We start from the raw sequence: 17664 nt of genomic DNA on the forward strand, positions 1-17664 counted from the left end.
GTACAGAATAAATGACGAATAAATATTGGAGCTTAAAGGGAACATTTCATCCAGGGACTGCTTATAAACCTACTCTAAATATACCATTAGTGTAGGGTTGGTTGTGAAGATGCTGAGGCTGTGGACTCAAATGCACATCTATGTTTTCTGTAACTAACAACATAAGGAGCATCAGTATGAATCACCTCTAACACATTTTCATTAAACGCCCCTCAGATCTGCGTTCTTCTATATTTGTCCTTTCAGGTAGAAACAGAGTCTGCAGACTACATGCTGCCCCCCACATGCATAAATTATTAAACACCCACATTTATCACATTTGCTTTTAATAAATTATACTTGGGACCTTGGGAGCAGCACACAGTGTGCAGACTTCTACTGCCTGTATCTGCTGATCTGTACAGCAGCTGTATAGATATGGCTGAGAATGTTTCTCCACTTATCTTTTTGTTGTACAGTTTTATTTATCTGGGGAATTATAAATTTCCTTGGGCTCAATATGAAAAATATAAATGCCTAAAACTGCATTTTCATTTTACTAAAGGAGTTAGATTTCTAGATTTCTCTTAATTAACAGTTTACAGCAAAAAAAGAAAAGAAAACACTGTCTCACCTCCACTGGCGTACTCCATCACCAGGTACAGTGTTCTCTCCGTCTCTATCACCTCAAAAAGCTTGACTGAAGGAGGAAACAGAGTGAGGAGAAAAAAAAGGGGAAGTTATATATTTAATCATGTCAACAGATGGGGGCGATTCAGACAGTAATAAATTCATAAACGTGTTTCCAGACAGACACAGAGAGATTTCAAGGGGGAAAGTGAAGTCACGTGGATCTGTGCGTGCGTGTCATGACCGTGTAGAGCGGAGCATCGAGCCGAGCAGCGCTCAATATTTACTGTACAGTCCTGTTTGTGTTTTTTTTTTTACCGCAGTGTGTTCAGCTCAGAGATATAAAGGAGTGTGTGATGAGCGGCTGAGGGCTGCACTCTAAAAATAGACAAAGTGGGAAGGAAGACAAAGACAAGTGTATGGGCTGGTAAGCTCTCACTGTAATAATAATAATCACATTTCTGCAGAGGAAATCAGGGAGTGCAGTGAAAGGAAATTAAACGTAATTAGCAGGAAATCCCATATTGAAAATCAAACGCAACATGGCAGGTTTTGTCTGTTTGTTGTTGTGGTGGATGAGTGTACATGTCTGTGTCATAGAAGAGTCTACTGATATAGATTCTTCCTTCGTGGGTGTTATAATCTTAATTTACCAGTTTATAAGTTACACCCAGCTAAACTAAACTGAGTCTAATCCAACACTGTAGGCAGTAAATCCTCGTCCATGAAGGGGATCAAATTTAGTTTGTGTTCAGGCTGCTGGTCTGTGCTGCTGCTGCTGCTGAACCCTACTCCGCTCTGCAGAGATGTTTCTGTTTATAAACTAGTCCCACTGTCCTAAAGCGGGTGGTTATAGAAATAAACACCTCTGTTTAACACAATACAGTTCAACAACAACACCAGGGCGGCAGCAGCACTGTTGACATGTCCAGCACATGTTAACTCAGAAGAGCCAAAAATAATGGCGGACCGGCTTAAATGTTCCCACGTCCATAACTTGTAGCATTTTAGGACAAAAGAAGCTATTTAAGGGCATTTGAGGCTAATTTTTTACTGTTGTATAGGCGAAACCATCAATGCAGGTTATCACATTGATAATGCAAATAATTAAATCTCAATAGGTCCAATTCTTGAAAAATTAAAACCGTTCTGAATAGTTTGGTTCATCACAGTACAGGATGTTTTTCTATGAAATATGCTGCATAAAAAGCTTGTGTGGGGCATTTGTACTGTTTTCTTTACTTCTGTATAAATCAATCACAATTACCAATCAGAGAAGGAAGATATTCAGCCAACTAATCAATATTTAAAATAACCATTATTTGCAGCCCTGTTTAAGACCACAGTGCTATTTCCCGTCCCTGTAGCTCCTGGGTCGTGGTTAAAGACTTCAGCAGCTGAGGGTTTTTTGTGTCGCTGGGTTCTTGCTGCTGCAGTGGTTTGGTGTTAGTTGGTATTTCCTCCTGCAGCTGTTTGTTTGATGCCAAAGTCTGCTACTACTTCAGGCACTGCACTCTTTTGTTTATTGATGAAAACTGCTTTATTTTCTGATCCTAGGAGTCAGGCCCGAGAGTCCATCTGGGACATTTTATTCTCAGATTATTCCAAGGCTGTAACATTTCACCTCAACTTTCCCAAAACATGTCCTCCTCTGTCCATATTGACAGAAACTCAACAGGATTATCTGGTTTCAAAGAACACTCCATCTTCTCAGTAACCTATCTAAACCAAAACAAGACTAAAAGGCACTAAAATGCTTAAACAATACTTCAAGCTGACGACTTCAGGGTGGCAGTATGTTGGTGACACGTTCCTCTCCAATCATCAACTAGTAAAACTCACGTGGACAGTGTGTGTTTGTAATATCCACTTACCTATATTGGGATGATTCAAGATCTTCATTATTCTAACTTCTCTGAAGAGCTGAAAATGAAACAGAGTTCATACTTCACTCAGGTTTCCATATTCAATGATTTATAGCCAGTTCAACATAGTTACCACAAATATTTTGCTTTGGTGGTTCACTTCCAACACAAAAGATAAAATAGGAGGTAAAGTCACGTTATTTGATGACACCAGGTAAAAACCGCACTACAAACAAAAGACAAATACATGTGACAACAGGTGTGGTGCTGCTTACACAAAAGCTGTGAACGTGTCAAGCAAAGGGCGAGGAATTGTCTCCCAAGTTGTCTCTACAGCTTCAGCCCTAAATGTGGACGTTATAGACAGACCTGCAACTATTGATGATCTTAATTATCAATCAATCTGTTGAATGTTGTTGACTGGTCAATTTAGATGCTACCATGCAGTAAACATCTGAAAGTTCTCACTGGAGACTCAGGAACCAGCAAATATTTGGAATTTATTGCTTAAAGACTTTAACAATAATTAATTACCAATACAGAACCAATCAACTTATTGATTCAACTCAGAGTAAACTTTGAAAATGTGAAAGTCTCCACAAGGTTTCAGACAAAGTCACTTATTAAGGGGCATTGACGTGTAACATAGTAACTCTCCACAATAAAGCAATGATTAAATTTAGACCTGCATTGATTAGTTAATTGATAAACTAATCAATGCATTTAGTTACTTTTCAGACAATCTCAATAACTTTGCTTGACTTGTTAAAAATGTTCTTTTTTCTAGTATTTTCTGATATTTAATGGCAAATTAATCAATGAGAATAGTGACTGCCTGCAGACCGGATTAAATGAGTTGACACTCTCTGTACTTTTAAGGCTAGACTTAAAACCTTCCTCTTTGACAAAGCATATAGTTAGGGCTGGCTTCAGGCAACCCTGAACCATCCCTTAGTTAGTTATGCTGCTATAGGCCTAGACTGCCCGAGGACCATCGGTGCACTGAGCTCCGCTCCCCTACCCTACCCCCCCCCCTTCTCTCCCACCTCATGTATATTCCACAATTGAATGTTACTAACCATGTGCTCTCTCTCTCCCCTAGTTTGTGCTCTCTCCCTCCCTCTCTCTCTCTCTCTCTCTGTACCTTCTGCAGGTGTCCCTGGTCCTGGAGCTGTTTATCGCTGATGTGCAGTTACTGGCCCCACCAACCTGCAGTGTCTATTTGTTGTTTATTGTTGCTGTTCTTTTCTCTCTGCTCTATCCACTCACCCCAACCGGTCGAGGCAGATGGCCGCCCAAACTGAGCCCGGTTCTGCTGGAGGTTTTTTTCTTCCGTTAAAGGGAGTTTTTTCCTCTCCACTGTCGCCAAGTGCTTGCTCATAAGGGAATTGTTGGGTTTTTAGTTTTAGTTTTTGTAAAGTGCCTTGAGATGATTTGTATTGTGATTTGGCGCTATACAAATAAAATTGAATTGAATTGAATTGATACTTGGTAACACATTCATTTCTGATGGCAGATTTCTCTTCCTGTCTCCGTCTTCTTCATCTTCATATATATCTTGAAATGAGGAAACACCAGGTTCCCCTTTAACATTCCTGTTCTTATTCTTAACTTATTCTCAGACAGTTTAGAACCTCAGACCAAACACTGGTCATTACTCTAAATTCAACACATTTGTCAGGGAAACGTGATCATGTTGTCAACACCAGTACAGAACCACAACAACAGGGATCCCCCGCAGTGCTCGTACAACAGCTGACATCCCAGCTGCGGTGTGGAGACCCGGGTCTGAATTAAGTTAAACATGCACCACTGTATCTCCCCACCTCACTTTAATAACAAGACGGCGTCTATGCACTTTCTCATCCCGATCAGTGCTCAGAGTGACCAGACAAGCAGATTTGTAATGGCCAAAGATGCTTTTTAGTCTTCGGCTGAGCGAGGCACGAAGAGAACTGAGTGCTATTTATTATTGATCGGCTGTTAACTACACCGCACTTTCTTCCCTTCCATAAAAATATAAAAAGGTTTCAATATTTCATGAGGCAGGAGCAGCCACAGTGTACTGACCAGCAGATCGTAGGGCTGTGCAGCCACAGGATGATCTCTGTCAGACAGCGTGTTCTGGCTGCATTTAGGTTATTATTATCTAAATATTACAGAAATGAATGTACTGATTACACAGCCTTGATTTTTACTGGGAGGTTAGCTTTTAAAAATTAATGTTTGACTGTAAAGCTTAAACATCTTGTTGTGATGATAAATAGTTGCCTAATTGTGTGTTGTTCATTTTTATCCCTGAGCCTGAATCTGTTCCCTCAGTGAGCAACGGATTTGAACCCACGGATCCACTGATCCACTGAGGCCCCGACAAAGCCTCCTGTCCTGAACCCAGAACTGCTGGGGTCTGCCCGACAGGCAAACAGATGGTGACGAACAGCGGGTGTTGTTTTTGGATTCTGCGCGATGCAGCGGGCCGAGCTGTTTGAACACACACACAATCCGGTAAAATGTGCAGAGCCGATACTGTTTATGGTCCCTCGTGTTTCAACCTGTGCCCTGTGATCTGGGTCCTCGGTTAACGGGTCCAACGCACAGACAGTTAATTTACATCACAGAAAGAAACGTCTTTGTTTGCATTTGGTTTTAACTCTCGTGGATTAACTTTGTTAGCTGTGCTGCTCCAATAACTTTCTAAAACCAAAAACAGACTCAAACATGCATTCACAGGCTCAGACTATTTCACAGGGCTGTTAAAAGCATTCTTGGAAATGTAGTCAAATCAGTGGTTAAAAGTCAAATTAGTGACTAGCAGTGCATCACTGTTTATCAGCCCAGCTAATACATCGGACTCTATTCAACATAAACCTGATCATAACAAATTACAGTACAACAGGAAAAAATGACAAGCCATGTTAAGTCATTGCTTTGGGCCTAAGGAATTCAGATGGCCTGTTAGTAACTTTGTGTAAAATGATCAACACAAAACAAAAATACATAGATATATAATCATTCTCCCAAAAACTGTCAATAAGTGATATTCTACATGTTCAGTCCATCTTAAAAACAGAGGCATACCCACAGAGACAAATATTATCGCAGGAATGTCCTTATTTTAAAATAGACGCTGCCTGGAAGAGGTAACTGAGATAACAACAAACCCTGTTTCATTCCTGGTTTTAAGGCAACTGAGGGGTTAATTATGAACTCTGGTCAGCAAGGCCTTGAGGATGGAGTCGAGTGGTCTGGAAGACGTTAACAAACGGAGCCAGGGTGAGTGTGGCTGCTGACAACGAGGAGGAGAAGAGCTCAGGACTGAGCCTGAGGTCTCCTCACTGTCATTACACTCTGCCTGTGATCCCGCTCTGCCCGTCATTATACTGAAAATATTCTCCTGAGCTCCCAGAAAATAGAGGGGAATAAATCTGAGCTGGTTTTCTGTGTGACAGAGGAAACAACATCACTGCTGTTGAATAAGAAACTTTACCTCATCTGGTTACTAGAGAGAAGAGGACAGTTAAGTTAATCCCTTTCCTTTGCGTCTCTGGCACAGTCTGTTCTGTCCTACATAGACACCTGGGTGGTGTGGGAAGCAACAGACCAGCAGGTATATGGGAATACTTCTGTCAGGTATGGTATACAGTAAACAGAAGAGGAGAGGAGAGGGAGAGACTGATGATTCACTGCATAATACAACCATGAGGTCGAGGGCATAAACCTGCTGGTGATCCCATCATGCCACCACAATGATGCACAGCTGCCCAGATTACACAATAGGTCATGTGATCAATACATAGCATCTTCAGGCCAGCTTACACACAGCTAGGGGATGAAGTCACACTCAGACTGGGCTTCTATGAGTCCAGATTCCAGTGGAAAACTTTCCATAACCTGCTTTTTCCAGTTTCAGTAAACACTGTCGCAATTACAAGTGATGTGAGGCTTGTAAACAAACTCCCGTGGACCCGCTCATCCTAGACGGTACTCTCTCCTTCACTCAGCATATCAATACCACTACCCGGTCGGCCTACTCCCATCTCCGTAACATAAACCGCATCCGTTCTTCACTCACCATCGATAGCACGGCCATACTCGTTAATGCCTTTGTCACCTCTCGTTTGGATTACTGTAACTCACTCCTCACTGGTCTACCTCTCAAATCACTTCATAAACTTCAACTTGTCCAGAACTCTGCTGCCCGAATCATCACCAGAACTCCATTCTCACATCATATCACCCCTGTCCTTAAACAACTTCACTGGCTCCCTGTGTCCTTCCGTATAAACTATAAAATCCTCCTTCTCACCTACAAAGCCCTCCACTCTATTGCCCCACCATACATCACTGAACTACTTCATATCTATTCTCCGCCTCGTCCTCTCCGCTCCTCCAGTTCCACTCTCCTCTGCACCCCTACAGCGCGCCTGGCCACCATGGGCGCTAGATCCTTCAGCCACACTGCGCCCCGCCTTTGGAACATTCTCCCTCATCGCATCCGGTCGTCTCCGGACTTATCAACTTTTAAATCATTACTCAAAACGTATCTGTTCCGTATAGCGTTTTCCACCTAACTCTCTTAACTTCTCATAGCAGCCCGTGATGTTCTACCACCCTCCGCCTATTTCATATTGTCTCATATTTGTTGTTCTGTCATCTGGGTTTCTGTGTTTCAATTTGCTTTTGCTGTACATCGCCCACTTCCTGGATGCTCCGCACTTTTGCCTTTACATTCTGGCCCTCTGTTTATGCATGGTTGATTTTATTGTTGTTTTAATACACTATGTATTTCATGCTGTATGCTTCCTTTTTCTCTCTGTAAGGTGACCTTGAGAGTTTGAAAGGCACCATGAAATAAAATGTATTATTATTATTATTTAGTGCACGTTTTCTGTAAACTTTCAAGACTCCAGGTTAGAGACTTTCAGGTGAGTCAGAGCCCCTGCAACGTCAGCTAGGAGCGATGGATGTCAGCACCCCGTTGTAACTGACCCCTGGAGTTTATTGTTCAGCTCAGCTTTCTGAGCAAGACGCACTGATTCTTACTGCAAAAGCTTGAATGTTATTATTCTCATCTGGACAAACAAAGTCAACCTGGGGGAATAAACACACTGGTTCCAATTTACTGCTGCCAGGACCCTTTAAAGAAAACAGGTCCAGCTCAGTCTTTTAAAGTTATGAGGCCGGGAATGAAGACATGCCTTTTGGTGGTCTGACCACTGCAGACGTAAAGAAGAAGAAACTTCACCACCAACTTTCTAACTTCTCTCTTGCCACACTAATTTAGCACAGTGGTTCCCAAAACAAGACAAACTTCCCAGATGTTCTAGTGTCAATCAGGCCAGTACATTCAGGAGACTAACCAAGGGTAATGCTGAGCTAATGTTTAGCAATTAGCATTAGCCCATAAGTGTCATTTGAAACCACCATGGGTGCTGCTGACAGAAAACATGTAAGATTCTTATATAAGATGCTACTGTCAGTTTTTTCCTGTTTAATTAAAACACTGAGAAACTGTGTGACAAATGAGAACTGCAGATTAAGGTACTGCTCTAAAAACATTTAATGAAAAAGGAAAACCTCAGCGCACACAGAGCACAGGTTCTTCTTGTTCCACACTCCAACCCTTTGACTCTGTTTACATTTAATCAAGACTTCCCAGCATCACACTCACTCCTCTGACCTTTGACTTGGATGACAATAGACACCCAGCAGGTTGAATGAGGACAGAGTGGGAGCTGAGAGCAGTTTGCCAGGAGCCACTGACAGATGTGAACGTCGACTCAGCTCCTCCAAACTATTAAGAACAGAGACTGAAAATAAACATTTAGGCTGCAGAGACGATATCCCTGCTATCAGCCTCTCGCCAATTCTTCCAGTTACATAAGAGATCAGGACACAGCGGAGCACCGGCTGTAGCACCAGCTCAGAGGAAAGATGAGCACAGAGAAAAACAACACACAGCCCAATCACTGGAAACTCATCTGAACCTAAACACATCCTAAATTGGAGTTACCATACCATATATTTAGGATATGTGTGGTACAGCCTTTCTCACTGTTAATGATGACATAAATTCATTAAAAACAGATCACTTTTTTAAAAGGCTCAGTAACAGCCGAAGACTAGTATTAGCACACACAACCCAAACAAGAATAACTATAATGGTTATGAATTCCCAAAGCTCAAACTGATATTATATATCCTACTTTGTCTGATTAACTGTCTCAAAAAGTCTCAATCACATTTAAGAAACTGGACGATTACGTGATCGTAAAATAAAAAAAATTAAAAAAAAAGAGTCTGCAACTAATCTGATAATTGACTAATAGTTGCATCACTAGAAATGATGGATACCACACTCATGTCTATAGAAAAACAGGTTACAGCCAGAGGTTGTTAGTTTGGCTTAAAGACAGACGCAGGAGAATCCTGTCCAAAGGGAAATCATCCCAATACAAGCACCTCTAACGCTCATTAACACGTTACATCTCGTTTGCTTAATCCATATAAAACTGAAGCGTAAGAACTAAATGTTGTAGGTTGTGTGTCACAGCAGATCTTGTTCAGGACCAGCGTCTTTCCAGAAAGTCATCAGTTCCAGCCTGTTTCCACTCTGCCGCTGGCGTTAGCTTCATATTTACTGTAGACACATGGGAGTGTTGGGGAGACTGATTTTCTCATCTACCTCTCAGTATTAAAGTGAATCACTTCCCCAAAAAGCTGAATTACTCCTTTAACATGAGTGACCCATGTTGATATGAAACCCTCAAGATTAGGACCAGGATCAATCACTGAGGTCCCTCTGTTTAAATTAAGGCACAAATCAAATCTATGTTTGGATTTCCTCCAACTCAACCAGAAAAAAAACAAAAAAACACAAAAAGCAAAAACTAGAAATAGAAACACATGACAGCAGCAGGAATGTTTAATGTGTCGATCTTGTAAAAATACCAAAAAGTACTGAATTTATCTTCTTTTTCAAGCAAGTCCTAATTTCTTAAAATAAACATCAGAAGAAAATCTAAATCCCTGGTGGAACAACAGGAAACATGACCTGACTAATCCCTAAAAGAGTTTATTTTTCCTTCACTGGGACAAAGCAGTAACCTAAAAACAACAAGGACCGCCGACAAAAGCCTCGCGCTTTGTGTTTCGGTGCACAGCGCTGTCATGACTCAGTGTTTTTCTGTCAGTGTTGTGTCCCAGCCAATGCCAAAGGGCCTGGGCGCCTGCGATACAAAGGCCAGAATCAATGGAGCTTTGGAAAAACTGATGGAAAACCACTAGCCGACCGCTGAGAGGGACGAGGGAGAGAGCAGCCGGGCGGCGGGGGCCAGCTCAACATCAACACCCAACATCATCACCACCAGCAGCAGCAGCTGCTGTGCTCTGCCCCGTCCGCTCTTATCTGTCTGATGAGGGGAAAAAAAAGAAGCCTCCAGAGCTGCAGCAGCCCAGTCGATATCGCTCTGACTTCCCCGAAACCACTTCCAGGCCATGAAACGGAGCCAAAATGTACAGCAGCACAGATCAAAACAATCATGCACACGCACACACACACACATCTCCCCTACTAATGAGTACACACAAAAAGAAAAAAGAAACGGGGCTATGGGCAGCTCATTCTCAACTCTGACTGACTTCAAACTGGAAAGTGAAACTGCTATTCACTGGGCAGCAAAGGCAGCATTCACTCTCAGCCTGTGAAATTTGCATTTTAAAAGTAAACCCACTTCCTCATGTGGGTGCTATAACAAGGAAAACAAAACTGTCACTCCCAGTTGCACAACAACTGAGCAGCATGAACTGGAGCAAGGTAAAGAAAAAACTGATCTCCCTGGGGGGGGGGCAGACATTCAGAGACAAAGTTAAAAAGAGAAATGCCTTCATGGGAACTAATCTAAACCTGAAGAGCATTTTAAAAACTCTCAGATTTACTCCTCTTTTCCAAAACTGGCTGAACAGAACTGATTAAACCAGCTCTAACACAGACACAGCCTCCTTTAACAAGCTTTACAGTCCAGAAGGTTCATGCAAAACCTGTGAAACAGCCTGTGCTGAAGCTGAATCATCTCCTTCCACTGCTACAAACCTGAAGCTATATGGAGAACACACTCTGCCCCAGCACGCCCTGCTTCCCACTTACACAATTAATAATCAATCTGTTGTGCTTCATGAATTAGTAAATGGATTCTGCCACAGTGTGAGAGTGTAACTGAAGGGAGGGGGGAAAAGGAAAGGGGGTAAATTACCTTCTGAAGGCTGTTTGGGTTCAGCTGCGTCTTGTCTATTATCTTAATTGCCACCTGTGAAGAAGAAGAAGAGAAACAGCATAGAAACTGAGCTGAATGGGACAAAACAGCTGAAGAGACGTGTGAAACTGAGGAAGTGGAATATGAACACAGAATATTAACCACCAGCACAGACACTGACTCTGTGGAGCACAGAATTTTTTTTTTTCCAGAGAAAACTCAAAGAGCAGTAAGAAAGTTACCACATCCTCCCCCAAGATAAAATATGGCCACACAATTGGTGAATAATTAACAGAATCAGGGTGGATTGAAGGGAAAAGAGCGACGCTGTTTTGTTAAATGTCAGCTGCCGTGTTAAGAAGAAGCTCGCTCTTTCTGTTCATCAATTATGGACAAATCAAAGGCTCAGCAGCGTCGGCTCTGCATGAAAACAGCCATTACTGCCGACGAGGGTTAGAGCCCTCAGTCAGGCAGCACAGAGAGACGTCCGGGCTGAAAAGGACCTGATGTCGTCTTGAGTTGATGTGTTACTGGTTTGTATAAATGACACCAGGACACAAGCAGGTATACAAAAACACAATTCTGACTTAAAATCAGCAATTGAATGAGTAAACAAGTGCACAAATCTGACCAAACGTTTGGTGCCAGCTTTTGGCTCTGACGCAGCACGGTTCATTTTTGATTTGCTGTGTTTTCATATCAGAGACATGCTGATGTGTGAAATTCTGTTTTTATGAGTATGAGCTTTGTTGTGTTGCAATGTCAAAGTCAGGTAAAGTTTTAAACATGAAAGTAGTGAAGCGTAATGAGAACACTGGTGCCAGATATATCTGCTGCTGATATTACACATAACAGGAAAGAGTGGGGTTTCTTTCGGTTACATGTATGAAATAGTATTTAATCTTATCTCGCATATGTATGTTTCCCTGCTGTAGCTACGTCTTCATTGGGATTACAGAGGAATAAAGAGGCGTCTTTATATAGATTACGTTATTCATAGAGGTTAAACCGAGCACAAATCTCACCAGCTTGAGTTTTACTATTCAGTGGATTAAATTTGTTTTAAATTTTTACTTTAAAAAGAGTGTAAACAATGTATTTAAGAAGAAATACTACATACATCTACTAGGCTAAATACAATTTCATTGATTATTATAATAAATTTCAAAAACGCTGGAATATTGGTTCCAATATTTCTGGGACTGTTGCTGTTTTAATCAATTAACTGTCTCGGTCTGTGTGCGTCTCACCTCTCTGCCGGTCAGGATGTGTCGGGCCAGTTTGACCTTGGCAAAGTTGCCCTTGCCAATGGTTTTGAGCAGACGGTAGTTGCCGACGTGCGGCTGCTGCGGCTCCTCCGAGCTGCGGGATCGCACGCCAGTCCGGCCCGAGCGCGTGCTGATCTCCTGGCGTCCATTAGTGTGAGACGTGTGCTGTGGAAGAGACACAGCGTTTAAAAGGAGAGCAGGTCGCTGAATCGTACACACTGTGAAACCTCCACGTGTGAGTGGAGACTCATGTTGACCCACCGTGACTTGTCCACTTAAGACATTGCAGGAAAAATAACATTTACAGTTCTGGTCCCAGACCAGCGGAGAAAATTTTTCTCCCAGCAGCCACAGGCAGCTGATAAACCTGGGATTTTCCCACCAGTGTGACCATTTCATCATGCAAACATCAGAGACACCAAGGCCAGAGGCACTTTTTTGCTCCCTTTCCAATTTTACAACAGTTTGGTAACAGTTTCAGAGCAATAATAAGAAAATATTGAAAAAGGTTTCCTATCACATAAAACCTCAAAAAGCACAAAATCCTCATATTTGTTTGACTACAACGCGTATGAACATAATCACCATGAAGATAAACAGATTATCAGTTTAGGGACATTGGATGTGAGTGTGGTTTATTTATTTTTTTATTAAAATCACCTAATAAAAGTCACACTGATGCACAATTCACAGACTAGATAAAAACAAAACAAAAAAAAAAACAAAAAAAAAAAACAAAAAAAAAAAAACAAACTTCAAATTGAACAACATCAGGTTGGCAGCAGCTTCATATCCTGTGGTTGGCACATAGATGTTCTGAAAACAGGATACACAGTCGAACGTACAGAAACAAATCAGCTTTCAAAGGGGTTAGTGAAAGTTAAAGGGTCAGTTCATCAGAGCAGTCTGGTTCAGATGATGCAGCCTGAGAAACTGTGCAGCAGAGGTGGTTTTAAAAAAAAAAAAACAACAAAAAAAAAAAAAAAGGCCTCAGGAGCAGTTTAGTTAGTAGATGGTAATTTAAACCTTTCTGACATTTGCTGTGTGAAACAGCTTGTCTGCTCCTTTTCCACTGAATGACATTAGCACTGACTGATTATTCAGCAATAGTTTTCTGAATTTTTCATTAAAATTGCCAAAATGTCTTTAAGCTCCAGCGTCGCACTGGTTTGTTTTCTTCTTTCTAACCTGATAGTAAACTCATGGTCTTGGTGTTTGGGGCTGTTGGTGGGACAAAGCACACAATTTCAAGACCATATTTACTTTCAGGAGGGATTTTTTCTGTTGTTTTTTTTTTGTTGTTGTTCATCAATTTTTTACAAAAATAATCACTGAAAAAAAAAAAAATCTTGTTTATGTTTTTCACCCTCACTAAGTCTGATTTTAATGCCACACTTTGGTGGAGAAAATATATACTGCATAAATAAAACAAAAACAATTTCAACATATTCAGGAGGTAAAGCTGAGAACAGAAACTTCAGAAAGATAAACGCACATAAAACCCAACACAAACTGGATCGTGTCTGTATCAGAGAGGCCTGCTGTCGTGACTTTGGGCTGTACAGGACTGACAGCACTGATTGATTTTCTGGCGGCAGCCCTCCCTGGTCCTGCGACTACAAAAGCCAAAAAAAAAAAAAAAAAAAAACCTGATAGATACTTGGCGTGGCCTCAGTATCGATTGGCTAAGGCCTCATTAACAGTGGTGGTGTCCTCTGCCCCATCCTGCTCCACCTGCCCCCACCCCCATCATTAACGTCATTGACCCCGTTATTCACCCTGAACAGTGAAGTGTCACGCTAAAGTGAAGTTGTACATAAATCCAGCAGAGGTTGAACATGATAAACAAGAAACTGTACTTTACTCCATAGAGCATCTCTCCAATTAACAAGAGCATCACATAATTAATTCTAAAAGATACTGTGTAAATATTAGAAATAGTATCAGCTTTAATTAAGGATTAGCACAGATACCAAGGTCACAATAAATGTAATTAAGACCACAGGCGTTAAAATCTCTAGAAGAAAACACAACAGGAGTTGCTGACTGCCATTAAGTGAAATAAGGCCACTTTAAACTGTCCTAAGCAGCACAGACACACTTTAAGTCACTAAAGAGTATTTTAGGACTTCTACAGTGATAGCAGTGGAGATAAAAATACCATCAACTGGGATAGGGTCAGCATTAAATACCACAGACACACCACAAAAAACAAAAACAACATTCAAAAAGCCTGTAGAAACCTCAGGACATCTGCATTTAAAAAAACAAACAAAAAAAAAAAAACACCATTTCCATTCTTCCAGCTAATAACTTCCTGTAGGAGAAAGAAAATCCTGTTTAATGTGATCCTTTCCTTTTCCGTGGCTACTCACAAAGCTGCGGTGTCTCCTGGCAGCCTGCGCGCCCGTCATGTTTCAGCAGGAACACGCTGATGATTCCCATAGAGATTCCCACAACACCAGATTTTCCCAACTCAGAGCCCCGATAACCACAGAGAGACAGCAGGAGGGGGAACGCTCAGGTCCCAGTCAAGCCCACTATGGCCAGGACACCAGAACCGGAAACCAGAACTCATCCTTTCAGATTAAAAGCATCTAGTGAGACACCATCTCTGTGCCCAGCTCATGATTAGGACTCTCTTGCTTACAATTGCTAACGAAATGTTAAAACACGGTTTTACTTCTTCATAATCTGTTTAATTACTCCTGCACCTAACAATTATAATTAACAGTCATTTGATAATTTATAATTCAACCGTTTTCTGAGCACAGATGCTGAAATTTTTCCAGTTCCAAAAAAATCTAACCTCACTTTAAAGTGAATATATTTGGGTTTGGAATTATTGGTCTATCTGATGTCACATAGGACTTAGGAAATAGTGAAAAAAGTCCAAATTTCCATGAGATTACAAACAGCTAATTGATTGATCGTAGAAATGAACAGGAGACTAATCACCAATAAACTAATGATTAGTTGTAGCCCTAGATTTTTTTTTAAGACCAGGAAACTGTGAGACTATGTTCACTAGGAGCACGAGCTGAAGCCTTCAACTGTCTTTGTGTCAAAAACCCAAACATATAAAATTGTCCATAAACCTGCACATTTTCACATTCAAGAACCTGAAACCATCAAATCTTTGGTATTTCCACATGAAGCGTTGCCTAATTATTTACTAATTATCAAAACTGATTCACCTGCTGAAATACTGCAGCATTAATTTAACATATTATTTTCCCTGCTTTCATCATTGCTTCCACTGGTTTTATGTGGCTTCCCCAGCTACTGATGCTTTACATTTGCTGCCACTTAAATGGCCTAATTTGCCCCTAGGGCCCAATAAAATTTCACCGCATCTTATCTGCCTCAGTGCCCTGTTTGTGCACTGAGAGTTTTATCTCCAGCTGACTCTCCTCTGCTGCTATGATGAGTCATGAGATTCGGATGATATCACATGTAGAAATTACGTGGCTGCAGCTTCACAGATGGGATATGGGGAGAAAAATAAACGCATGACAAAGCTACAGCACCATGGACATAAGCAGGATGCAAATTTAAATAAATTCAACAGTTGCATGTGGCAAAAACAGCGCAAGAACGAAAAATTGTGGATTTTAGAAATGGACAAAGCAGCTAATAGACACAAACCTTAAATTTACAACATTTAGATCAACTTAAAAGTTTTTATATGTGGAACATCTATGACACCAACCAACAGCTTTTCAATATTAATTACTTTGTCAAATATTTGCACAATTACTAATATATATTATATTAAATTGCTTGATTTGTTCAGCTAACAGACAAAAACAAGTTGACTGTTAAAGCAGAAAATTCGCACATTTGAGAAGTAAATGTTTTTTATAACTGAAAATGACAAATGACTAATCAATATGATGGACTGAAAACTGTCAATGTAACAATTATTGTTTAGGTTCACATTTTCCACCACTTTTGCTTCAAACTTAATATAATATATTATTGGTTTTAAACTATTGGTCTGAGGAAATAATCAATTTTAACTCATTAATTTGGGCATTTTTAATGCCACTGTTCATTTGAATATGACAAAAATGTGCGTTGTGGGAATGAAATAGTATACGTGAAATATAATTAATTATAAAACGATATTAATAATTGTTAGGGACATGTCTATCGATTCTATATTTGTGACACGATCATTTTTTTAACTATTTGCTGCTAGGGATAAAAATCTTAATTTAATTGTGAAAATGCTGACCGGAAGTGCTTCCTGATGAAGATTTTACTGTGCACAGGGGGCGGGACAAACGAGTCCATATTTGGAAGCTGAGCGGTTAAAATCTTTGAGTGACAGCTGAGACAGCCAATAGCCAGGCTGAGAAGAAACTACTGCTGCCTGCCAGGACCAGCAGGCAAAGTACTGTAGTTTTGTTCTTGGTTGGGCCTATATCTCCTCCTGAGTACATCCCAGTTACCTGCAGTCACAGTAAAAATCACTACTCTACGAGAAAACTACGAATAATATGAAAATACGTCCCCACGTTAACAAAGAGGAAAATCCCAGGGCGTGCTGGACATAGAGGATATGCTTGTTTACGGTTTACCAACAAAGTGTAACCCCCAGTGTGAGACAACCAGCTCTCATCCTGCCCAGTAACAAACAAACACACCAATAGAATTCACAATTATTAGAAAATACAAATATTAACCTGCTCCTTCTTTTTGCGGCCGCGAAGCAGCAAAACAGCCCAAAAACAACCACTGATACTTACACTTTCCGCCACCTTCTCGTTGACCGTCGGTAAAGGAGTTTTTGTTGACATCTTCGAGTCCTTCCTGAGGTCCAAAATCCACCGGCACCGTCTTGGACACGAAGTTAAACGATAGCTTCGCTTTGCAGCTCTGCCCCGGTAAACCGTCTCAGCATGGACCGACACGATCTTCAAACCAGACCGGACGTGTTCGAGCCGAGCACCTGAGCCGTTAGGGACCGGAAAAAAACGAGCATAATAATCTTACAATCGGTCTTTACATGGCGAGTACACGGTGTTCAAACGAAACCAGAGTCCGTCGGTCCGTTTGGGTTCGGGTCAGTGAAGCTAACTAACTAAACTAACGTTGAGGCGCTGTCGGTCGCCACTTCCAAAAATCACAAAAAAACTCTAGCTAGAAACGAGCCATGGCGCCCGGTGTCACCGGTGGATGTTTCGTGGGGGGGGATTCAAAAGGCTCGGGCGGCTGAGAGACTCGCAGTGGGCTCGGTTTCTTCCATCTCCGGCGGCCCAAAGTGAAGCTGGTTCGTCTGTTTTAGGTGGGACCAAAATGGCTACTCAGCGGCTGGGCTGGATTAGGCTGCGTTCACGGACCCCGCCCCGGCTCTGAAAACACAGCTTTCAGGACCCGCCGACCAACCAACAGCTGTTTTATTATTTCTATTTTATTAAATGTATTATTTTTGGTCAATTAATTAAATACCCCCATCGTTCCTGCATAAACAGGGAGAAGCAGCGTTTCGGTTTTATGTAGCTCAAGTCTGGAATAGTCTTCCTGATGACTCTGACCATGTTTAAGTCCAGGTTTAAAACTTCTTTTTAGCTCTGCATGTGGCAGCTGAGAGTGTTTTATCTGCATTCGTTCTCTTGTCATTTCATTTTAAGTTAATTTTTTATTAAATTCTTGCCTATGTAC

General features: G+C 41.3%; 1 protein-coding gene across 23 annotated transcripts in view; it reads right to left on the reverse strand.

The window, feature by feature from the left end:
- mark3a (MAP/microtubule affinity-regulating kinase 3a) overlaps nucleotides 1-17310 on the reverse strand; it is a 41479-nt gene extending 24169 nt beyond the window's left edge. For 22 of the 23 annotated variants that reach the window (XM_026302051.1, XM_026301929.1, XM_026301960.1 and 19 more), the window contains exons 1-5: nucleotides 16749-17310; nucleotides 11977-12159; nucleotides 10727-10780; nucleotides 2484-2532; nucleotides 614-679 (exon numbers count right to left, since the gene is read on the reverse strand). In XM_026302051.1, coding sequence (XP_026157836.1) covers nucleotides 614-679; nucleotides 2484-2532; nucleotides 10727-10780; nucleotides 11977-12159; nucleotides 16749-16799 — 403 coding nt within the window. In that variant the 5' untranslated portion in view covers nucleotides 16800-17310. Of the gene's footprint in view, nucleotides 1-613; nucleotides 680-2483; nucleotides 2533-10726; nucleotides 10781-11976; nucleotides 12160-14369; nucleotides 14572-16748 lie in introns of those variants that run through there. The other variant, XM_026301893.2, reaches the window with a different exon arrangement.
- Nucleotides 17311-17664: the final 354 nt, after the last annotated feature.

This window comes from Mastacembelus armatus, chromosome 22 (genome assembly GCF_900324485.2).
Source record: "Mastacembelus armatus chromosome 22, fMasArm1.2, whole genome shotgun sequence".
NCBI classification, from domain to species: domain Eukaryota; kingdom Metazoa; phylum Chordata; class Actinopteri; order Synbranchiformes; family Mastacembelidae; genus Mastacembelus; species Mastacembelus armatus.